Source organism: Phaethon aethereus, assembly GCF_964289735.1.
Source record: "Phaethon aethereus genome assembly, chromosome: 3".
NCBI classification, from domain to species: Eukaryota; Metazoa; Chordata; class Aves; order Phaethontiformes; family Phaethontidae; genus Phaethon; species Phaethon aethereus.
Window position 1 is genome coordinate 91,328,593 of NC_138576.1, and position 24,935 is coordinate 91,353,527.

At 37.0% G+C, this 24,935-nt stretch overlaps 1 protein-coding gene across 1 annotated transcript in view; it reads left to right on the forward strand.

Moving 5' to 3' along the window:
* SPAST (spastin) overlaps positions 1–22,926 on the forward strand; it is a gene marked incomplete at its 3' end in the record, with an annotated part of 36,198 nt that extends 13,272 nt beyond the window's left edge. Inside the window, exons 5-17 of the mRNA XM_081997569.1 lie at positions 5,155–5,339; positions 6,376–6,509; positions 6,839–6,932; positions 9,803–9,877; positions 11,072–11,143; positions 11,663–11,738; positions 12,277–12,368; positions 14,205–14,284; positions 15,114–15,156; positions 16,309–16,388; positions 19,049–19,119; positions 21,052–21,092; positions 22,804–22,926. Of these exons, the coding sequence (XP_081853695.1) occupies positions 5,155–5,339; positions 6,376–6,509; positions 6,839–6,932; positions 9,803–9,877; positions 11,072–11,143; positions 11,663–11,738; positions 12,277–12,368; positions 14,205–14,284; positions 15,114–15,156; positions 16,309–16,388; positions 19,049–19,119; positions 21,052–21,092; positions 22,804–22,926 (1,166 nt within the window). The remainder of the gene's footprint in view (positions 1–5,154; positions 5,340–6,375; positions 6,510–6,838; positions 6,933–9,802; positions 9,878–11,071; positions 11,144–11,662; positions 11,739–12,276; positions 12,369–14,204; positions 14,285–15,113; positions 15,157–16,308; positions 16,389–19,048; positions 19,120–21,051; positions 21,093–22,803) is intronic.
* Between the last annotated feature and the right edge of the window lie 2,009 nt (positions 22,927–24,935).

Genomic DNA, 24,935 nt, shown 5'->3' on the forward strand with positions numbered 1-24,935 from the left:
CACCACTATACTGCACATTTTTATATTTCCAAAATGTGACTGTTTTGAGATTCTTCCTTCTTTCAAGATATTACATGTCAGTCTTTTAGACCGATTTACTTGATTCTAGCACAAATGAATACTTATCCCTGTCTTCCTCATTCATAGTTTCCTAAATTACCTGAATAGCTAGAGATTTTTCATGAAAAATTATGTGATAGATTTATAATGCAGTTTTATAAGACCTCATTACAGCAGTATCACCTGCCCTTCAGTTGCAGAAGGCTATGCAGTAACAAAAATTAATTGTTATTACTTGTTATTATAATAAGTAATATTATAGTCTAATATATAGAGTAATAACAAGTAGCCTTGACCCTAAACTTCATTTTGAAATACATATTTATTGTTTCATATCTATCAGTCTTGTTCTCATAGTGTTAAACTAGATGTAAAACAACTTAGCTGTATATCTTTTTTTATTTTTTCCCCCCCTCAGACATGCATGTTTTCCTTTGCATTGTGGGTTCTTGTTTTTAAACTAGCTTGGGAAGAAGATTATGTCAGTCTTGCCAAAGGCAGTGTTTATAAGTTGTATGAATTTATTTACTGAGCATACAATACTGACAGTATTACAGTAATTTCAGTGTACCATTTTACATTTAATGCCTAAATCTCGGCATGTGATCAGAGAAAGCGTTAAATTTCTCTTTCTTACCACAACATTAGCATTGTGCAAGTATCTAGTATTTTTTTTTTTCAGTTTTCACTTGGAAGGATTTCCTGGTGTGTCTTTAACAGTAGCCATATTTTTGCAATGTTTCCGAAGTTGCAAAAATTCTACTCTTAATACTGAAGTTTTTTAAGGAATTTCCCAAGTAGAAGAACAAGTAGCAATAAAATTGTTTTTAACACCGTAATTTGGCAACAGTAGATCTTTGACTGACATGACTCTGTCAGTTCAGAAAGGAGAGCAACTGTGTCCATGATCTGTGTAGCTTTGCTACCATTTGAAACATGCAGCATGTCCTTGTTGCTGAAGTTTTCTGCTAGGCAGTTTTTATTACTCGAATGTACCTCTTTGAAAAATTTGAATATAATCTTTGAAGGAATTACTATTTTGGGGGCTATTGTGAATGCTGATCCTGAGTAACTATTAGTCTTGCAATTGCTGCATGTATTTTGCTATGCAATATTTGCAGAAAATGTATAAGCTAAGCATTTTAAAGATTTTTTTTTTTTTTTTTTTAAATAAAACTACATACATAGTTACAGACAATTCTAGACTGGTGACATTTTTTTTTTTTTCAACTTGGGGTCCACAGACCACATGTTATAACTTCTCTTAGCCACTTTATATCATTTACCAGTAGGCATATGTGAAGAATTTGAGGCATATTATTCCCTGATAATTTTTGAGCTTTCATAACTAAAGGATGGAAACTGTTCTGCAATATTGGAACTGCTGCTAATTTTAATTTAAACTTTTTTATGCTTTTTTGTTTGTTTGTTTTTTTAATGAGGCTGGAGCTGAACTTGGCAAGAGAGGCAAAGAATAATAAGAAGGGCTTCTATAGGTGTGTTAGCCAGAAAAGGAAGGTCAAAGACAGCGTACCCCTTTGAGCAAGACTGGCAAACTGGTAATGACAGATGAGGAGGAGAAGGCTGAGGTACTCAATGACTTCTTTGCCTCAGTCTTCACTGGCAATCTCTCTTCCCACACCTGTTGAGGCGATGGCCTGCAAGACATTATAAAAGAGCAGGAACTTGTTTATTAAGATGTGCTTTAATCTGTTTTAGACACACAAAAGAAAATATAATGGGTTTGCTTTTTAGAAGTTCAAAGCATGCTGTTACCTTTATTAAATAAGCTAGCGCTGCACGTTTCCCAGATTATTTCTGTTTCCAGGTGTGTAGTATCATGATTAAAGTTGTTCAAACATATCCTTACTTCTCTTTACCTTTAAAAACAGTTAAATATAGTAAATGCATCAACATTTTTTTTCTGTAAAGGAGTCTGAAATTGGGCACCTGTGTCTGCAACTTATCACAATTTAACCAATAGAAAACCTCAGACAAAATTTTGCTCCTTGCTTATTCATATTTTTTTGTTGTGTACATATTTGGATCACAGATTAAAATTGCAGGGATGCTTTCAGGACCAGATAGTTATTATTTCTCTATGATCTAGTGGCGTTAGCTTGGAGCTTTGAAGTAAATTGTTCTATTGTCAAGAATTAGAGAGTAAAGTCAAAGTGACTAAGCCCCTTTTACTATCCTATAACTATAGATGAAGCAGACAATTGAATTATTCAGTGTTTCAAATACACTTGAAAAAATACTATGGTCTGTCTTTGTGATTAGAATATATTTTAGGCACTTCCTTACTGTTTTTTACAGAACGATGAAACATTTGGCAAAAGGCTGCTGGAGATGTTACGAAGGTTTTAAGTTTACTTGCAGCATATTTTCCATCTTTCAGCAGATGACAAATACAAATGGATAAGAAATATGCTTTGGGAGTTTTGCTTTTGTTACAGCAAAATACATATTTTACATAACGTAATAATAAGGGCTGTCAGTCTAACAGGAGACATACATGTGCTCTTAAACACTTCACCCTTTAGAAATAGATAAACTTTAGATAAACTGTAATTCTGAAAAGTTTGATCACATTCAAGGTCAGGTTGGATGGAGCTCTGAACAACCTGATCTAGTTGAAGATGTCCCTGCTCATTGCAGGGGGGTTGGACTAGATGGCCTTAAAAGGTGTCTTCCAACCCAAAGATTCTATGATTCTATGATTTTTATTTGCTGCTTCAATGAAAATTTGTATATAAAACAAGGTTTCCCTCTGGAGTTGACACTGAACAACTGTGTTCAAGAGTAGTTGATTAATGCTTCTTTCTGTGCTACCCATTAGGACTGACCACAGAACATATGCCAGCTTAGTGGTCTTGATTCCTGGAGGTACAGCTAGAGTAAATTGTAATTTCTGATTAAACCTTTCTCTTTTCCCTTCCCTGCCCATATATTTCCAGCTTCCTGAAATAGTCCTTACTTGTGCAATTTTATGATACTCAAAATTGCAGTGTGTGTGGTTCCCAACAGATGGGGGTAGTTCTGGGAAAGGGTGATAATTGAGCAACATGTTTGGGTGAAGAAGATGGAAAAAACCTACTTTATCTTTTTGAAGCCTTCCCATGTTTTACTTTGACAGCTGTGCAAATGAGGCTGAAGGAAAAGAAAAAAATCAACAGGAGTGTCACTTTTTCATTAAATTGGACCAGTCAAAGGGTTGAGTAACTAGGTTTTTTAATAGATTCATATACTGCTTTTTGAACTTGAAAGTTACTAAGTATGTCTAATTTTGAAGAGTTTTTGACTGGGAAATTCCTGTGCAGGAATGACTAAGTAAATTTAACCAGTTCTGGATCTGTGTGTGATTTAGTCAGTAGCCAGTTTTGTTTTGGGTTTGTGTTTTGGTGTTTTAGTTTTTTTGTTGTGTGGTTTTTTTTTCCCTACCAGAAATATCTTAAAGGTAAATGTAGTTAATTATATTCTCCAAGTTCCTTTGTTTTTTGTATATTAATACATCTACATTGTTTATGATGACCCCTGCAGAGTCTCAGTAACTCTTAAAAGGGATAGATTTGTGACTGAAGAAAGGCTTTACGAGCTTGTTAGCCAAGTAGTTCAACACATGGATAACTGCAGGCTATGTAAAGATTTGCTCTTGGTAGTATGAAAGACTTTTATGTTTAAAGAGGCTGAGAACGTGGCAGTAATTAATTGATCCTTCCATTGTACTGTTTCACTGAAGTATTCTTACTTGAATTTTTTAAACATAACATTCAAAATTATGAGCCTCTCTACTTAAAGTATTTTTCACTGAACTGCAATATTATAAATTAAAAATTCTTCATATAGTTATTAACTTCCTTAAAAATGAGAGTTCTTGGGCCCATCGCTTAAGACTAACAAGCCAAACTGAGTTGCAGATTTCTAAAATCTTTGTGAAGAAACTTGTAGCTGAAATCCATTTTGAGCTTCTTTACCTCTGACGCCATATTTCTCTTATCAAAAGGCTCCTTAATCCTTTTAAAAGGATATAAAATAAGGCAGTTTCCACTGCAGACAACAGTATTGTACTAGACAGCTTCCAATACTGTGTTCCCACCACAAAAAAACCCTGATCTGATGCTGTGCTCTAATCATTAACCAGCCTCACCAACCTGCGTGCTCATTGTAGCACGTTCTTACCTCTTAGTCTCTGTTTTAAAGTTTTACACTTGCCTTTTCTGTGCCAAGGAACCTTGTTTTATCATGTATCCCATATGGAGAATGTAGAAATCAAGTGCTATTTCACTTATGCTGCACCAAAATGGCCTTTTGTAGTTTAATCACCTGTGGCCAGTATGTTCAGTTTTGTCTGTCACCTATTTGAGACCTTCCTGCTCAATCCTGGAGGTGAATTAGAGTAAGTGTGAACAGAACATGTGGTGGTGTTTGAATTCTGTGGTATAATATAATGTAATATTTTAAGACTTAATTTTAAATATAGGAAGGTAAGCTGTTTGAGCTGCCCATTCAGAATTTACGTACACCTTGAGATTCCTGAAGTGAAACAAAGCTGTAAGAAAAAGCTCCTGGTAGTTGCTTGCAGGTATAACTGTTTTAATTTTCTCAAATTGAAGTGCCTTGGTGAAGCTTCTGTGTGGAAGGTGCTAGATAGTGTTAGCTAGCATCCAAAGTAACTAGCCTGCTAATATCACTTAAGGAATGAATGCTCTGATGCTAATGGCTTGACATTTGGGGATTATTGTAATGATTATTTTTAGGAGTTCTTGGGAAGGAAAGTCTTCTGGCTGGTGTTCTGTTGTCTTCTGCCTTAAGGAATAGGTGGTGTTCTTCCCTTGTTATAGCACTTAGACGTCTCCAGCCTTTCTAAGATGGCTAACTAGTGTTGGTTTTGAGACCTGCTAAAATTCAAAACTTAACTTCAGGAGAAGGCTACAGTTAATATCCCCTTAAAAGTACTAAACCTCTTTAAAAACTTGTATTATTCTTCTATAATACCGTATTATATGTGTCAAAAATACCCTCTTCAAGTTAGAATTGATGGTGAAAGTATGACTGCTGAAAATGTTCTCATGGGATTGGTTTTCTTTATAGAAAGTGGAGCGGTTCCAAAAAAGAAGGATCCCTTAACACACACAAGTAATTCCCTCCCTCGTTCAAAAACTGTTGCAAAAACTGGATCCACAGGCCTTTCAGGTCACCACAGAACACCTAGCTACAGTGGGATATCAACTTCTGTGTCTAGACCAGCACCTAATCCTGCAGCTTCAACTCATAAGGTATAGTAAGGATAAATACAGCAGTATACACTTGGAAAGACAATTTAAATTCCAGAACAAATTTGGATTTACTGCCTTTATTGTAGTATTGTAGTATCAGAAAGGTGGTTCTTTGGGGGTGGGGGGTGGGGGGTGTGGGGAGGAGGAGGGAACAAAAACCCTAAACCCCTAAATTTTTTGGCCAAGCCTCTTGAGCTGGGTTACAGAGTGGGTTTTAGAAATCGGGATGCATCGGGTGGCTGCATGGGCAAATGGAATTTAATTGTGATTGCACTAATAAATGATAATACTTAGTTTCCCATGCAATTTTCAAAACGAGGGAAGCTTATATAGGAGAAAAATAAATGTTACTCTCGGTACATAAAAGATGGAGCAGGGGAAAAAACCGTCTTACTCCAAAACTACAGATTTTTCCCCCAACACGTTTTTTCTCTTCCAAAGCATGCATGCACAGGTTGTATTGCAACCACACTGAAAAGCAAATTATGGTTCAATTGTGACTGAAATACAAAAGAGACAAAAATGCTACATTTCTTTTGACCCACGTCTTTCCCTTCCATCCTTATCTCCCCCCAGCTACTTCCACAGTAAAGTAGAATAAAGAGCAGAATGGACAGAACATAAATGTGGTTAAGCGTTATTTCTGCTATAATATGAAGACTTCTAAGTGGTCTGTTAGCAAAGTATAACAGCAGTAGAAATTCTTGCTTATAGGTGTTGAAAATCTGAAACAATTTGTGATGCTCTGTTTCTAGAGTATACTGGGGGAAAATACCATAGTTAAATATAATAGATTATCTTTAAAAAAAAATCGCCAAAACAAACCAAAAAAACCCTCTCCACTGGAGCCTAAGCTGTTCTACCTGTGGCTGAATATGATAGTATGATTTGTAGCAAAATACAGCATCAGAATCTCTGATGTGTCTTAACACATTAGGTTTTACTGGAGCATCTGAAATGTAAAAGTGATTTTGTTAACCGTATACTTTAAAAGTATCAAGTTGGGTTTTTTTGTTTGTTCTCTGCCCCTCCCCAGGCTGTTCCTAAAAATAGCAGAACAAATAAGCCTTCTACTCCTACCACTGCTCCTCGAAAAAAGAAAGACTTGAAGATATTTAGAAATGTGGACAGTAATCTTGCTAATCTTATCCTGAATGAAATTGTTGATAGGTAAGTCTGGAGAAAAGTAGGCTTTCCAGTGCAGAAAACAAGTTTTTTGTTCAGTACAGTCTTGGTCCACTTGGAATGAAAATTAGTATTTTTGTTTGTTGTGGGTTTTTGGGGGTGGTTTTTTGGGAGTGGCTTTTTGTTTTTGTTGCTTTTGGCAAAAGAATGAAAATTCAAATCAGAAATGCTTATCTTTTAAAATGTTTAGCAATATAAGTTGTAGATTTCCTCAAAAGGTTTCTGTGTAAATAGTCAAATGCATAAATTAGTCAGCTGCAGCTGAAAAAGAGTATCTCATTGTTAGACTAATTAGTATTCCGTTTCTTTGTTAGTGGGCCAGCTGTCAAATTTGATGATATCGCAGGGCAGGAACTGGCTAAACAAGCTTTGCAAGAAATTGTTATCCTTCCTTCTCTTAGACCTGAGGTAAGGAACTGGGTTTTGTTGTCACTCTTGTCACAGAAACAAAGAAATGTATTGTGCTTCACACATGAAGCGGTGATTCTTGAATCCTGTCTTTGCTGGTTGTAATTGCTATCGACAGCTGTGTGTTGATAGCAGTATTGGAAAAGGAGAATGAAGATTTATGTGTTAAAATACTACTGTGAAATTCCTTATCTTCTGGTTAGTCAATGTTAGAGAAAGTGACTGAGGCAATAGCTTAAAAAAAAAAACCAAACCAAAACACACACACACACAAAAACCAAAACCACAACCCCCTAAAAAAACCCAAAAAAACCCCCAAACCAAAGAAAATCCTGAAAATCTGTGAGGCTTGACAGATCCAGATAGTTACAGCTGTGTGTCCAATCTTGCATGGACATGTAAAGGACAAAGCCCACAATTGGAAGAGTGAAGCAGATGAGGTTTGTATAGGTAAATTAAATCATGACACTATCTGTTTTGAAAAATATTAAATTGGTATTGTGGTCATATTCTCTGTGTGGATGGTGGTTAGACATTCTAATAGTCTATTTGCAGCAGGAGAGGATGCAAAGAAGTGTAGTAGTGAAGAAGCAAATACACTGAGGTGTGTAACATTTGAGAGCAGATTTCCTCTTTACTTGGCTGAGTGGAAAATGGTTATTTAGGCTTTTAATTTATTTTATCATAGGTTGTACCTCAACTACTGTGATTGCATAGATTCAGGTCTGGTCTATATACTGGAAATTTTTGAGCCACTTAAAAAAATTAAATTGGTCATGTTCTAAAGTTGGACTTGCAAAAAGTTGATGCACTCTTGCAGAATTTGCATGCAATGGTTTACTGCAGTGCTGATTATTCAAGCAAAATTGCTGTTTGTTCTTTGTTGTTTGCTTGTGGGCCTCTCTTGTCATATTGACAGGTGACTGGAGTTGCTCTTTCCTTTTAATGCAGTTTCTGGTTTTGAAGTGTCATGGGGAAGAAACCCTAAACCTGGCATAGCATCATAGGAATACTAGCCTTGCGGAAAACAAAGCTTTGGCATCAAATATGCATGCTCTGGTATTCTTATGCAGAGGGAAAATGTCATTATATCATGTCTGTTATTAGAGTGCTTTAGTATGTTAAGTTTGTTGTTCAATAACGCTAATACAATAAGCTGGGTGGGAGGGACTTTGAGATGTGAGGCTTGGCGTAGTTACGACTTTTTTCCTAACAGTTGGTGTTTTCAATAAGGTTGTCTTTGTATTACTGTAGCTAGCAATGGGCTTGACCTTGGTGTAGGCAGAGATATAACAAGGACAGAGAATTCTGCGAATTTTTAAACGTTCCTTGGAAGAAAAGAAGTTGGTTTTATTCCTTGTAAGTGAACATGGTAGGTGTGGCAACTATAGGAGAGTATTTAGTCAATTAAATGCTACTTCAGTTTTAATGTTAATGAAGTTTTGAACTCAAATTCGTATTTAAACAAGCCAATTAATGGTATTTTTGTAGGAGAGCAAGAGTTGAGGTGAATAAACAGAAAACACTGACTAGAGACATGGCTGCAACCATTTCATCAGTAAAATGCTAATGAAACAGTAGCAATTAGTTCATATCACATTTAGTATGATTAGTCTGTTAATAAAAACTTTAAAAGCTTAGTGTGTTTTAGTGATAAATGGTAGTTGCAGCTGAAGTGTGTAGGTGATGATCAAGGTGACGGAGAGATGTAGATTTGGTCTGGATGGACTATCTTTAAAATGAGGGGACTCCCACAGAATGATTCCAAACAAAAGGAGTCAAGCAGGAGATGCACATGGTGGTGTGCAGCATGGAAAGCAGAAACAGTTGAGGAAGTGTAGGTATCCAGATTAAAACGCTGCAATACATTTATAACGTAGGTGGTATGTATTAGTGAATAGGATCATGCTGGATAACTATTGTGAGTAATCGAGCAAAGTCAAGCACAAACAAAATGCTGTGAATGATGAAATAATAGAGAAAATGCATGTTGATCGGTCATCTTAGAATCACTACGCTGGTAACGGAGCCACTTGTTATCATGGGTGTTGTGGAAAGGAATGCCTGCCGACAGTGGTGTTTAGGCATGGTCTGTATATATGAGACTCCCCACTATTCCTTTTGGTTGATTGTTGGAGTTACTGGAAGCTGGAATGGAGGGGTGGGTGTGAGGCCAAGAAAGGAACTCAAACTCTTGAGGAATGTGGTAAAGACAAAGCGCTGGGGAAAACAGGCTACAGGAATGACTAAGACATTCATACTCTATGAGAATTGGTAGATCTGCTTGCTGTGATGCTACATGTGGTGGGTGGAATTTTACAGCGTAGGAAAGATGAATCCAATGCCAAGTGAGAGGGAGGAGATTATTATCAGTAGCATTTAGGGAAAGTATGTGGTTGTTAAGTAATATTTTAAATAGTTTCGGTCAAAGCTTGTCTTCTCAAGTTTCATTTAATAAAAAAAGAGAAAGATGAAGAGGTTCTTCCATATGGAGTTAGTAGGAACATTGCTTTAACTCTCCTACTAACACACCTGTATTCCCCCCTTTTTAAATGCAATTGGTGCTTTGAACTCATTAGGCTGGTCTGTCTTGTGGAATATGTTACTGCCTTTTGTACTCCTTTCAGTGTCTCTATGCTCAGAATGATCATGATGTAATTTAACTGCTGTGTGGGGAAAAGTAACATGCATTAGTTCAAGTTAGTAACAGAGTGTAGTTCTCTAAAAACCTGTACTGTTGTAGCACTGCTACTGTTGCTACCAGTGCTAGCCAGTGAGCCATTCCTCAATCTTAAAACCTTTTCTTACAAACGTAAATCAATATTTTCTTTTAAGTCTTTGAAGGTAACTTATAATGATGTACTTCTCAGCTATTTACAGGACTTAGAGCTCCTGCACGTGGTTTATTGCTGTTCGGCCCACCAGGAAATGGGAAGACAATGTTGGTGAGGAAACTACTTCATGCATGAGTTGGTCGGCTTAAAATGTAACTCTGAGGGGTGGCTTTTGGTTCAGGTGTTGTAGTGATAAACTGTGTATTCTTCCTGGATATGTGTTAGGTGTCAATTTGATACAGAAATGCAAAATTGTTCTTAACTCTGGATTTTATGGGAGAGGGAATTGCTAAAGTGTTCTCTCTTTAATTTTCTTCAATATCACAAGTAATATTTTACAATTTAAACTAGCAAGTCCAGATTTCGTTTTCAGAGAGAGTAATAGTAACATGGTTAATTGTTTGTGTACAGCAGTGGTTAATAAATATACTAGAAGTGCATTTTGGAGATGAGGAAGGAGCACAGTAGCAAGAAAGAGGGTTGTCTGCCTTCCGCACTGCTATGCAAGGAGCATAAGTAGTGTGGAACTGTCTGGTTGCTGCTTGTTTTCTCAGCCTTGTGTGCTGGGTTCAGGAACTGTTGGGAAATGCCTGTGCATCAGCCAGGCCAGGCACATCATCCCGCATCACATGGCGGGGCTGCATCTACATGCTCCCTTTGCTGATAGTGAAGCTAGATCAGCTCTGAAGCACAGGAGTGTGAATGTTGAGCAGCTCCCTTGTGCTCATCTGTTATGTTTTACATACTGGAACATAACTGTTAATCACTGAAATTAAAAATTATGTTTTTTTCTTTTAAGTGTATCTACAAAAAAACTGTTTTCAGAGGAAAGAGAATGCTGATACAGAGTATCCTCTTCCTTAACAGTTTGACCTTATTCAAGACATGATTCCCTGGCTATGCAGGTTTATTTTTTTTTAAAATGTGATTTGATCCAACTGCTGCCCTAAATTACCACCCAAAATTAGTTAAAACTGTGTCAGATGTCTACTCAGGATGCATTGAAAAGAGCTGGAGACTTGTATTTTTCAGTAAATAAATTGTAGTTGGGTATGGAGATGATGTGCGTAGAGAAGTCTAAAGGAGTCTGGAAACTTCTCTAGTAGTTCGACTGCTTATCCATTCCTATTTTTAAGTGGCCTGTACAGAAGTTTTCAGTAGCATCTACAAGGTGTTCCCTTTGAAAGAATAGGGGTTTTCAAAATCATCAATCAGGCTGTGCGTGCTAGCTACAGAAGCAGAGAGGTATCTTCAGTATGATGTTTTTAAAAGTATGTTGTTTTGGTTTTTTTTCCCCTTTCCTAGGCCAAAGCAGTTGCTGCAGAATCAAATGCCACTTTCTTTAATATAAGTGCAGCGAGCCTAACTTCCAAATACGTAAGTAACAGCTGTAAATTATATTGATCTGAAAACACACAGGCTGTAATTGGGGCTTAAGAAGACCAGAGACTTCTGATGAGTCCTTTGTGAACTGTTAGCCTATAGTGAACATAAAGTTTTAGAAAAATGACTTGTGAAGTGAAAATTTTGGTTTGTGCTTGTGATAACCCAATGTCAAAGGCTTTTGCAGTTCAGGATGACCCTGGCTGTCATGTAGATGAGTGGTTGTGGGTTTTCTCTTCTCCTTTAGAACGTAAATGAAGTAGGTCCCAGCTCTTTTTCACTCTGATAATTTAGGTGCCAAAGTCTCTTGACATCTCAGTTGTGATTGTAAGTGAAGTTGTAGTGTTTCTCTTAAGGTGGAAACAGTGCTGCCGTATGTAATGCTGAACTAGTGATAATCTGAGCGTGTATGAATGGACTGTGTTAGTTGTCAGCAAGATTTTTCTGTAGGTCTTTTTTGTTGTAATAAACGCTTTCTAAATGCCCTCCAAAACCAGTTTATTGTTGTTTTAGGTGGGTGAAGGGGAGAAACTGGTGCGTGCTCTATTTGCAGTAGCCAGAGAACTTCAGCCTTCTATAATTTTTATTGGTAAGACCTTAAATGTTGTTGACTTTCATGTATTTTCTTAAACATCTTGACTTTTTAAATTGGAATAATCAGGTAAACTTCTTTAGGTAATTCTGCAGTGTAGAGCAAGATATGACATGTTGGGTAATCAGTAGTTCCATGCAGAGCATGCTAGATTACTGTTGTTTAATTGATGTTAATAGTGGGAAGAAATGCCCTCAAAAACGTGCATGCTATACCACCTTTACAGAGTAAGTTCATTTATATATTAAACTTCAAACATGGAAATGAGTTTTGCGTGTCCTAAGTTGCAGTTTGTTATCCAGCAGGATTTTTTTTTTTTTCTTGCATCTGTGGTTGGTGTTGCATATTCAAAGGACAAGACATAGTAGCATGATTAAATCAGAAAACTATACAGGCTTTTTAACTTTACTAAGATCTGTCTGTCTCCTAAGGAATAAAGATCTGATCTCTCACTGGAGCCCTATATTAGCAAAAGAACTTAGGCAAATATGAAGATATTGTATGTTTAATTAAGATGTATTTCTTTGTTTTTTAGATGAAGTTGATAGCCTTTTGTGTGAAAGACGAGAAGGTGAACATGATGCTAGCAGGCGTCTAAAAACAGAATTTTTAATAGAATTTGATGGTGTAAGTATTTAGTCTTACGTATTGTTTGATTTAGCTGAATTGGCTAATGTCGTGGGTGCCAGCACAAGCTACACAAGCAAATAGGATTTGGCTGCTGGGGCTTAGCTCTGTCTGTCCGTGTGTCATGTCATGTCCCCCATCATCCCTCCTCCTTGGTTGGCAAACAGCATTTTTATTGCTGTCAGTTTTTCAGCTGCTTATGGTAGTATCCTGGAAAATTCAGTCGGAGTGAAAGATAGCAAACTGGAGATGAACTGAAATAACGGGTTGAAAGACAAAGGACAGAGAAGAAGGTATAACAAATGGCAATAATAAAGGAGTGTGAGGAAAAAATATTCTTACAGAGCAAGAGGGACACTAGAGGGTTAGGCAGAGTTGAATCCTTGTTTGCAACTGCATGTTGTGGTGAAGGGCATCTCGTCATTCTGGCAAAGTAAGAGATGACTAAATGACTTAAGTAGTGCCTTTTTGGTTTTTAAGGGATATGCGTCACAAAAGCATGTGCTGTAAAGGAGTAAGGTGAGACTTGGGGAATGAGGATTTCAAATGGACTAGTTCAGATCACAGGTATACACAGCTCTGACACGTCGGAAGGATTCATTTCTGTGTTAGTATGCTTTTTATTGAGCTAGGAATTTTTTCTTGGCATCATGACCTAGAAATGACAGGATATGTAACACCCAGGAAAAGGAACTGGCCTTCATAGTTGTGTATGGGGGCAGGAACATATTAACGTCAGAATATTTGTGTGTCACACAGTGCTGTTTTTTGTAGTTTATATTCCACTAGCACACTGGAATATTGCCACAATGGTGAGGCAAATAGTAATGAGGTATTGAAGGAGAAGATAACTGTACAGAGAGATGAGATGAGGAAAAACTTGCCTGAAGTGAGATGAATCAGGACAAATAATGGAGTGTGACAATGATATGCAGAAATTATTACACACACACTTTTCCCTTAAAATGGAAAAGGGAAAGGTAAACATAATTAGCAAGTTTGTAAACTTTGGATCAAGGTGTAAATATGTTATACAAGATTTTGTGGAACTTCTTGGACTTACTAAGGCAGCAATGGACTTAAGTCTACTTGGACACTAGGTAAATAATAACACGTCTCCGATACCCAGATGTTTTCTCTGAAGGCTAGAAGCTGTAAGTCTCCATATTCTCAGGAATAAAATAAAGTCTTGCAATTCAGTGATTGCGGGAGGGGGGAGCGGAATTACTGTGTCTTTGTGCTATTGAATAGCTTCTAAGTTTTATTACTAGCTTCTTGCAAGACAAATATTAGATAAATCTCTGATCTGATTTTGTGGTTCTGGCTATACCTTAGTCTAAAGTTTTGATTCCCTCTTTCTCTGTAGGCTTCAAAACAATGTTTGGTGTTGAAACCCACAACAGCAGAAAGCCTCTGGCTTTTTAAACATAATTATTTCTGGATGACTAAACTTCTGAGTGATTTGTGTAGTCTCGGTTTTCTCCAGCATTGTAAATGGCAATTGCTTAGCAACATTTGTGCTCTTGCAAGACTCTCTTCAAGGAACATAATTTGGGCATATTGTCTTGTGTTTACATTCCTCCTTTTTTTTTTTTTTTGTTTTGTTTTGTTTCAGTTTTTTTTGGGGGGGTGTTTGTTTTGTTTTTTTAATTTTTACTTTTTCCTAGTTTGACTTTAAAACACTCTTTAGATAAATGCAAAGCTAACTGCATTAATAAAAAGCATACACAGTAGGATCCCATCAGTATGCTGAATGCACAGCAAGTCTCTGACTGGCTTTGTTGTATTACTACTTGATGTAAAATGAAAGCTGGCTTGCCTTCCTACATTATATAGGTGCAGTCTTCTGGAGAGGACAGAATACTTGTGATGGGAGCAACAAACAGGCCACAGGAGCTTGATGATGCTGTTCTCAGGTACCACATTTTCTCTTCCTTTGTTTGAATACAATAATATGATGTTCACTATGGACAGCAGGTTTTGCTACTTAGTCCGAAACATAAAACAACGAAGACACCAAGTAGCGAAAGTTGTTTGGCAAGGTTAAGTTATTTAACTTCTCAAAGAGGTGCCTGTCTTTTCTCTTTTGGGATACATCTGCACAAGCATGACAGCCTTGGAATGGTCTTAAATAGCAGTGTCTGTTGAGACCAAGTCAGCATTTTATAAGACTCTTTTTATCTTATATATTGTTTTTTTTATTCTTAGGATCTTAATGGCAGGACAAAGGAAGAAATTTGGCCAGTGAAATCCAGTATTTCTGCTTTGTGAATATTGGACTTCTGATGTCGCATGCAATTACAGATCTTGCTGTAGATTTGCCTTAGGAATTTTTTGCTACAAGTTCTCATACTTGCTTCTCTTTTCATCCTTGATTCAGGAAAATAGGCGTGTGAGCACTGTCTGAACAAATAAAACACATTTTTAATAATTCCAAAGACATTTTGTGTACAGTGAAGAGATGCTTCATTTTGTTGTTGGTACTCAGTGATATTTCTACCTTTAGAGTGTTTCCTGTCTGGGAAGAATTTCATAACTTCAATAAGAGTAAGGTGACACCAGTGGCTCATGCATGTTCTTTGGTTTTTATTTGTCTGTTTTAATCTGTGGTTCTACTCCCTAGAATTTGATGAAGTGGAATTTTGACATTTATCAAACCAAGTGCTAGATCTGTATGCACTAGAAAGTTATAAAAGTGTGTGTCTATATATGTACACATGTTGTGTGTTTCTTTTTTTTCCCTAGACGATTCACCAAACGGGTATATGTGTCTTTACCAAATGAGGAAGTAAGTATTGATTTCACACACAGAATCATTAAAGTTGGAAAAGACCTTCAAGATCATAAAGTCTAACTGTTAACCCAACACCACTATGCCCCCTAAACCATGTCCCAAAGTGCCACATCTACACGTTTTTTGAACACTTCCAGAGATGGTGACTCCACCACCTCCCTGGGCAGCCTGTTCCAATGCTTGACCACTCTCCTGGTGAATAAATTTTTTGTAATATCCAATCTAAACCTCCCCTGGTGCAACTTGAGGCCATTTCCTCTCATCCTATCACTAGTTACTTGGGAGAGGAGACCAACACCCATGTCACCACAACCCCCTTTCAGGTAGTTGTAGAGAGCGATAAGGTCTCCCCTCAGCCTCCTCTTCTCTAGACTGGACAACCCCAGTTCCCTCAGCCACTCCTCATAAGACTTGTGCTCCAGACCCCTCACCAGCTTTGTTGCCCTTCTTTAGACACGCTGGAGCACCTCAATATCCTTCTTGTAGTGAGGGGCCTAAAATGCATTTCCATGAATTTTCTTCAACTTAGGATCAATTCTATGAAAAAGAATAACATATATTTCATGGAGTATTCTTATCTTGCCATAGGGGATTATTACAGTTCTGTGAATTAACTTCTGGCCCAGCTTGGTTGTATACACTGTGCTTTGATTCTGGTGACTATCTGACGTTGTTGCATTTGTTTTAGATGTGCTAGTAGCAAATCTGGTAGCAGCTATTCACTATTTCTTGGCTAGTGAGGTGTTGCTTATGTACTGGCAGGCATGGACAAGTCTGAAGTAGGGCTTGCAGGAGCACATTTTGGTTGGTTGGATAGGAGTGTTTATTGCAAAAGATGGAAGTAGCTTTCTTTTAATCTTTTTCAGCTCAACAGCAGATTAGGGCTTTTGATGAGGATTCTAATATATTATTCTTCTTTAGTGCCTCTTTAGAAGTAGTTTGATGCCTGATCTCATTACAAAATTCCTCTCTCTTCCCCTGAAGAGATGATAGTGTACAGTCTAATCACAAAAGCACTATAGGCAAGTTTAAACTAGTGAAGCACAAAAGCTGACCTGACAAACACGTAGTTTTGTTGTTGCAACAGAATTTTAAGTGTAATGTGAAAATGAGTTTTTACATCTGATAAATGTATCATCTTTTCAGACAAGATTGATTTTGCTAAAAAATCTTCTAAGCAAGCAAGGAAGTCCATTGACCCAAAAAGAGTTAGCACAACTAGCTAGGTAAGTGTTTTGTAACTATACTAAATGTATACATCTGCTGCGTTCCTTCAGACTGTTTATTAATTCAAAATGTAACGAATGTAAATCATCAGAGAGTGACAACACTTGCTGAGAATAAATTGCATGTGTTTTGGGAAGATGGTCTCCTCTTCTTCTTCATACACAAACACTGTATGAAAGTGTTTTTATATATGCTTTATATATAATCTGCTTGTTTTTTCCGTACACCACCTGGCTGGGTTTCTGTTGTTGAAACATGCTCATCAGTGCATTTCTTTCTGAGGAGGAGGGAGGGGGATGCTTTTCTCCACCCAGCCCCCAGGCAGTCCAGCTCTCCTCCCTGATGCGAAAAGGCAGTACCAGTTTTGCACTTGGCATGCATTTCAAATCAAAAGCAACTTTGCTTGTCCATTGCTAGGTGTGTTGAAGGTATTGCAAACATAGCAGAGCAAGCACTGGATAATTTTAGATTCTTTTCATATTTGATTGGGAAAATGTGGGTTAAATGCCCTTCCTATTATGAAAATACTTTCATCATTAAGATTGATATAATACTGCTATTTGTCACCCTCAGAAATTAAATGTTATGGGTGTGAAAGAAGTTCGACTGAAAAGCAGGTAGAGCGCCTAGGGGGCAGGAAGGAATGAAAACAGAGCATGAGATACCAAAAATATGCCAGTGAGTGTACTTCAGTCTGTGTTTGTGGTAGTACACAGGAGGTGAGTACAGTCTTAGATGTATAGTTGTCAACCTTTTAGTAACATTACAAAAATCTGATGTACTACCCAACTGAATAAATTCTCTCTGTACTTGAAGGATGCTAGCTCAGGCCATATTTAGGCTGCAGTAATAACAAACGAGAGGAAAGATACAATGTCTTGGATTCTAACTGCAAATTTATGAACCAAATTACAACTGCAACTTAAGTACACTTTTTTTTTAAAGGGTTTAGTGAAAATATGAGTTGAGGGTCCTGCCTTGCTTCATCTGCCATGTTTCTTTATTTCAAAAGAGATAGGTATTTAACCTCCTCCATGATTTTGTGTTCCTTCACTCCTCTGCAACTTTTTCTACAAACTGTAACAGAATTAATGATCTCCAGAAGACTGAGCTGTGAAGCTGTTGCTGCTGTAGCCAGCCACTGCTGTACAAGCTGGCTGGGGTTTTTCTGGTTTTAAATTTTTCTTTCATTAACCCTTACTAATTTTCACTTATGTTGGCACTATATATTGGTGGCTTCCTGGTTCAGTGGAGACCTTTAATCTGCAAAGCATTTAATTGGTTAACTTAGAAATTAAGTCTAATTTTGGAAAAGCTCCCATAGAGACTGAGTCCTTGGTTTGTTGGTTTTTTCCTTTTTTTTTTTTCCCCTTGTGGTTCTGAGGATTTGGGTGATCTGTATGTCTGTCAGTCTTATAATAAAACAAAAAAACAAATAAACCCCAGTAGATAACATGGTTTATCTTCCTTTCAGTTTACTTACAGAATACTTGCACATTTACACTATATTATTTCCCAAATCAATGGGAAGTGTGTGCAAGACACACTTACAGAACCTGTTTCTTTCTGAATAAGGACCTGTCCAATGCATTTAGCTTCCAAGCTTAGTTATAATTCTTACTTGAAGCTAAATGTGTAAAGTGTTCAGGCTTCTGCCTGAACCACTGAGGCTGTGGCTCAGGCTGCTGGAGCCATCTCAAGCCCCTCAATTGGTTCTCAGTCATTAGCAGTTCCAGGTTTAGGCTTTGATGTTGGAATCAGTTGGTAAGTCAGACTTAGCTGTGCTAGAGATCATTTTCCATGTGTTAAGCTATAGGAGGCTTTTTCAGTACTCTGCTAAAATACAGGCTGTGAATTCCGATTGCTGAGAAGCTTGCAGAGTACTTTGAGAGTATAGTCTACCTGTTACCGAACCTTCTGACACTGAAAAATGTCTTCCACCAGAAATAATGCTGTCTGTACTATAACTTGCTAAGCAAAGTGGTGCTGCTTTTCAGATTTGTATTTACTCGTCTGAATGAGTAGAATTTTGTACTTCCTGGAACCCACTCATCAGCTACTACCATGGCTCTTCATTAAGGGCATATTGTAAAACTACCACTTATTTTCAAAGCCAAATACCACTGTTAGATTTTTAGTAATGCCTGCTTTTGCCCTTTGCCTGGCTCTGATGTCAAGTAAAAGTGCACATAGTTTTAGTCAGAAAACTGGTCATGTGATCAAGTCACGATCAATGTGTGTGGTATTGGGTTCTCATTGTATTGATCAGGTCGCAAGAGTACAGGACAGCTTAGTTTTGTTGCAGATGAAGATAAAACTAAAATGATGACAAACTAGTGGCAGGTCATTCTCGCTACAGGAATAGTAAATGTGCTTGGGATTAGTTTTCATTTACAAATCCAAGCTGGTTGCTCTTTTTGCTTTTCCTCACATGTTACTTGTGACTTGAATATCTGTACTTTAATGTGGGAATGACTTTAAATACAGGTCATTTACATTGAATGCACTTCTGATTTATAAAACTGCAAAACAACATCAAAATCATACTACTTCTGACTAAGTAACATTTTAATCATCTGCAATTAAATTGATATGGTTTGAAGCACGTTTTGAGTTGTCTTTTTCTTCCTCCTTTCACCTGCTTTTTCCTTTGACAAAGAATGACAGACGGATACTCTGGAAGTGATTTAACCGCATTAGCAAAGGATGCAGCACTGGGCCCTATTCGAGGTAAGCTGCATAGCTTTTTATTTAGGTTTTGAAAAAACTCAGTGCCCTTGATATTAGAGATATTATATTTTCCTACATCTTTATAACTCTTAAACTTCTGAAATTAAGCATTTTAGATTGGATTTTGGTCTGTCGCTCATAACATCTTTTTAAGATTTGCCTTATGCAAAAAACCCTCAGTAGCTCACCATGCAAAACAGACAATTTTTGTGCCCTATGAGGAAAGCAGGGGGAATTATTTTTCACGGATTTGTGGGATTTTTAACTAGTGCATCTTTCCTAAGCTTGTGTCAGTTCTGTTGTATCTAAATTATTATTTGAATAGTGGTCTTTGCCTGCATTACTTTTCTTATAAAGTGGGCAGATCTCTTTCAAGTCTAAAGGAAGGAAATACTGAAACAGAAGTAATTTTGTGTTTGGTTTTTTTTTTAGATATGGTTTGAATAGCATAGCTTCTTTATATTTAAATCTTCTTAATGTTGAATTGTGATCCAAGTGACAGTTGTGACTCAAGTAGTTTACCTATAATTTTTCTTCCTCTGACATTTCCAATTGTGAAAAAATACAGTTTTAATGAAAAGTGAAAACTTCTTTCTAAAAAATAAAAATAGGCTCCAACCCAAACACCCCCCTCTTTGTTCCTTTTCACTAGCTGGTCATTATGTGTCTAGTAGCCACATATGAAGGGGATGATTTTGTTTAGTGGGGATCAGTAGTGGGATTTTGTGAAGAAAAGATTGTGATGATTTGATGTTAATTTCCTGTTTGCAGAAATATCTTGTCCTACCTGACAGAGGTAGGACAGAAGGGCAGCCAGAGCAGAAATGTTCTGTAATATCAGCCTATTATGTGTAAATAAAAGTTGTTGCAACTCTCTTAAATGATATATGGAGAGGAGAGGTCTGTGCATGTTTTGTGGGTGTGTTTTATTATTTTTTTTAATTGAGTCAAAAATCCTGTAGCATGCAGTTTTGCCAGTGCACTATCTCTTTGAAAGCAGCTGCTGCAAATTAATGGGTTTTTACCCACTTACTTTCAGCTGTTGAGATTGCAAGGCACATCTTCCAAAATCTTGCATAATAACTGGGAAACAGCGCTGCATTAAATAGCTCTCACAAGAGACATCATGTCTCCTAAGACTATGAATATGTGGCTTCAGAGTGGTTGAATTAATAATGTATGCATTTAGGTATGCAGGCTTTACTTTGCTGACAAATCACTTCACATGCAAGTCTATTTTGAGAAGAGACCATGAAATGTTGTACAGCCTATTTCTTCCACCTGCTCCTGGCTTCCGTATAAAACAATTTATTTTTTTAAATGTTTTTTTAATGTCAGCCTTGCCAGTCCTGCCTAGATTCTTTTTCTTGCACCCACAAAGAAGAAAATTTTGCTGTATTATGTCGATACCGTAACAGTATTGCAAGTGGAAAAAAAATGCCAAAAGGTGAAGGATACAGGAATGCCTAGATCCCACCAGTACTGCATAGGGCAAGAAGCACTCCGATGTGCCCTGCCTGATTTTATTTCTGTATTCTTGACTGACAGTACCTTTCTGTTTCCTGAAAATTGTGCATGTTTGAGGGTCACGGGGGTTGTAGGTACCAGGAGTAATATATGGGGGAAGGCAGCTCTGTTGCACTTGTGTGCTGTTCCCCATACTTTAGGAATAAAGAAGTAGTTCTGCTACCACTTCGTACTGTATCTGCAGTGATTGAGTGTGCAAGCAGCCTCGTTGAGGAGCTGATAAATGGGGAAAAAGGAGGTAAAAACACCATGTACCTTTCTGTACAGGAGATCATGTTGAGGTAGGGATATATAATTTTTAGCTGTGGGTTTTTTTCAGAATAAAAGTGCTTTTAACATGCTCTAGTTGTCAGAAGTGATGAAAGTTTTCCTATGAAACTCGCTGATCTTCCTTTATTTTTACAGAATTAAAACCAGAGCAAGTGAAGAACATGTCTGCCAGTGAGGTACGCTATTCTAGCAGTTGTATTTTCCCCTTTGAATAGAACGGATGCTCACGAGAAACTTTTAAGGTCCCTTTATTTACACATAGTATCATACAAAATTCCTAGCATAATTTGGGAGGGTATTACCCTTTTTTAGTACTTTTTCATTTAAGAAAATTCTTTACAAATAGTGATTGAGAAGAAAATCTCAAATGTCAAGAGAAGACATTTTCCTTCTCTCAAATGAGAAGAAAACATCAGATGTCTGAAGTTCTTTTGTGTAGCTTGTTGGTTATCAGGCTTAAGAGCACTTCTTCCAACAGTAAGTTTCTCCTGGTCTTAGTTTCAGCTGACTGTCCTATCTTTTCCTTCACACCAAACTGCAACTTGATCAGTTGATCAGATCAACCTATCAGATGATGCCAGAAGCCTGGCTTTTATTTTCTTGCAGTGTTACTCCCTCAAAACATTCCCAGAAGTATTATGTTAAATGATTTATTTTATTTTCACCACCCTTTCCCTCCCCCTTTACATACAGCAAGTCATCTTAGGAAGAACCTCTGAGGGATTTTAAAACAGATTTGTTTGTGTATATGTATAATACTTACATTCATTCACATGGACCATCATAAAGAAACAAAAAATAGATTAAGTTCCTCATCAGAAATTGCATCTGTAAACATGAAAATAAAAGGAAGAGGTTGGTCCTGCATGTCAGAGTTTCTGTTCAAATGTGTGTGCAAACCACAGCTATTTAGGGGAAAATGAAGCAAAACTTAATTCCCCTGTTGCTTTCTGTTCTGCTTTTCTGTCCCCTTTTTCTTTCCTTAGATCATGGCTAAGGCTATGATAAGCTGAAAGGATTTGTTGCAGGAAGATGAGAACATCTGTGAGAATTTGTTTTGAATGCAAGTTTACCTCCAATAGCCTATAAACACTAGTCCCAAAGAAACATGGGGAATCTTCTCCAATTGTAATGTTAATATTTCTTTAGTAATGAGACTGCTTGTTCCACACGCTTTGGTTATTTCCCATCATGTCTGAGCGTTACTTTATACGGGAAATGTCTGCTTACAATCATGTCCTCAGCAAACAACTGAAAAGCATGTGTTGAATCAGAGAGGTTGGATGGCTGACAGCATACTACGGTCTGAATACAGCTGTGCTTAAGCTTTCAGCACCTTATTCTCCTGCTATGCAGAGGTATGCCATCAATGTGTTTAAAAAATCCCATGTCTTACTCTTTACTCAGTTCTGTGCTCTTGTATGCACCAGCTTGCACCACCTAGTGAAATAAGAAGAAATAACACAATCTCATGGGCTACTAAATAACAAGGCAGACATGATTACCAAAAGTTTTTACAACCAGCAAATACTGATAGTCTTAAGTTAAAAGACTCTTGCATCAGGTCATAGAATCATAGAACAGCCCAAGTTGGAAGGGACCTTGAAAGATCATTGGTTCTAACCTTTCGTGTGAAAGGGAACACAGATGAGATAATCTAGCACCCTCCCAACCACATCTTTAAAACCTCCAGTGATGGGAACTCTACCATGTCCCTGGGGAGGCCCTTCCAGTGGATGACTGTTCTCACTGTAAAAAATGTCTTTCTTCTATCAAGATGAAGGAGTCATAGAATATGCTTTGTTAAAAGTGAATACTGAAGTACTTCTTGAAAAAACTGAAGTACAAAAGCACTTGTGATCCTGATGTCTTTCACTTTTTGTTTAGATGAGAAATATCAAACTATCGGATTTCACTGAGTCTTTGAAGAAGATAAAGCGCAGTTTGAGCCCTCAGACCCTGGAAGCATATATTCGCTGGAACAAGGACTTTGGAGATACCACAGTGTGAAACACTACTTGAAGTGAAACAAAGTGCTGCCTAAGAAGCAATTGGTACAGACTACTGGAAAGCAGCCAGAGTTTACAGGACTTTACAGATCTTTAAGTATCTGCATTAAAACTTGAGATTAAGAAAAAATTATACAATGTGAAATGTGTTCATTAAAGCCTCCTTGCCATTTAGTGAGGATTTACAGTCTGTAAGAGCACAACAGGACTTGAGGTAAGATTCCTAACAATCCGATTATGGTTTGAACAATAATATATGTCTTTTGTTTCAGCTAGAAGGCTCTGATGATATTGATCATTGGAAAGCCTTTTCCCTATGTTGTCTGTGGGGTTTTTTGTGTTTAATTTTGCCATGACGTTGATGTCTGGCTTTCTTCTTTATAACTACTAACTTACAATTGGAGGTTTGTAAACTGTGGTTCAGTTTTTGACTTTTTTTATCCTTAATGTGCCAAATAAAACAATTTCCCTATGCAGAGTGGAAGAACAGCATTGGGGAATTACAATTATTAAAATGTAAAAAGCAGCTGGTCTGTTATTATTTGTCTCTTTATTTAGTTGTAATGTGACTATTGTTCACAGAACAGTTTTAAAGAAGACGTTTGATAGCAGAACAGCAAAAAAACCCACCCCCATAAAACCAATTCAAACTGTCTTTTAAAAAAAATAAATTACTAAACAAAAAAAAATAGACTAAGACATTCATTTACTGGCAGTATTTTCTCTTAACGCATTTTGTAATGCTTCCATTGGTAGAATGTTAGCTTATGCTTATGGTGTACAACTTGAAGCCCAGCTGATGTTTGACAGAGTAAGTGATGCTAATTGTCAAGTTTCAGAAATTATGTGTTTCTACTCTGTAGTTTGGTCTGTTTATGGTAATTGAAAGTAAAATTTCCACTGTGTTAATTTTTTTAATCTACACATGTAAGCATTAAAATACAAGGCTACATGTTTAATACATGGCACACATTAATGTTTCTATAGCTTTCATATGTTTTGGTTTATATATTAAAGTATGAAACACTCAACTGATCTGCTTTTTTAAAAAGAAACTGCATCTTTGTACAAATACTTGTTTTTATTATATAAATTACAACCTATAAAAGAAACCAAATGCTTAAGTGATAGCCTTTAAATACTGTAATAAAGGAAAACACCTTTGCCTTTACTTCTAAAGGCCTTGTTTACAAATTCTACATGGATTAAACACAGATGTTTGCAAGGCAGAACACTAGTTCCTTGTTAGAGCAGGTTTGTGGGGTTTTTGTGGTGGTTTTTTTTTTTTAGATACAACTCTCCCAACTTAGTGATATTACAAAAATGCTGCTGTTTACAGTTGTTTTAACTAAATTGAGTTACAAGCTTTGTTTGCTTTTGGTCTTAACAAAAAATTTTGTTCTTAATTTTTCATTTAACTTATTTTTTTATTGGTAGGAGTAAGTCAAATATTTCTGCGACTACTCACTGAAAATTGACTATAAATAATATATTTTATATATATAACTGAAAAAAACCCCTAGCTGATAGATGCAGTGCAAGTATAACAATACCCAGAGAGGACTCTCTGCTCACTGTGTAGTATTGGGTACTAAAGAGCAGTAACTGTGTCAAACTTTTGAGACACACAGATGCAATATGTTTGGGATTCCGTTGTTTTGGGGTTTTTTTGAACCGGAGATGCTTTTAACTGAACTTAAGATTAAAAGCAATTAGATAAGAGAAGACTGTGTTACACTAGTATGCCTTTTGAAATAGTCTAACCAAACCGCTTCTAGCCTTCTAAGGGTATAACTCTCAAACATACATCTCATGTAAATGAAATATGTGGCTTCTGTTCCTCTGATTCACCTTCCTGGAGAAGTGAGAAATGCTAAAAGTTTATAGTTTCTTAAATCTCATGTCTTATTTGCTTTGCCTTAGTTCTGCCTTCATCTCTGTGTTGGAGATTCCTGGCTGACTTGATCTGTGTTTGTCACAAACTTTGTAGCACTAAGCTTGAATATTACT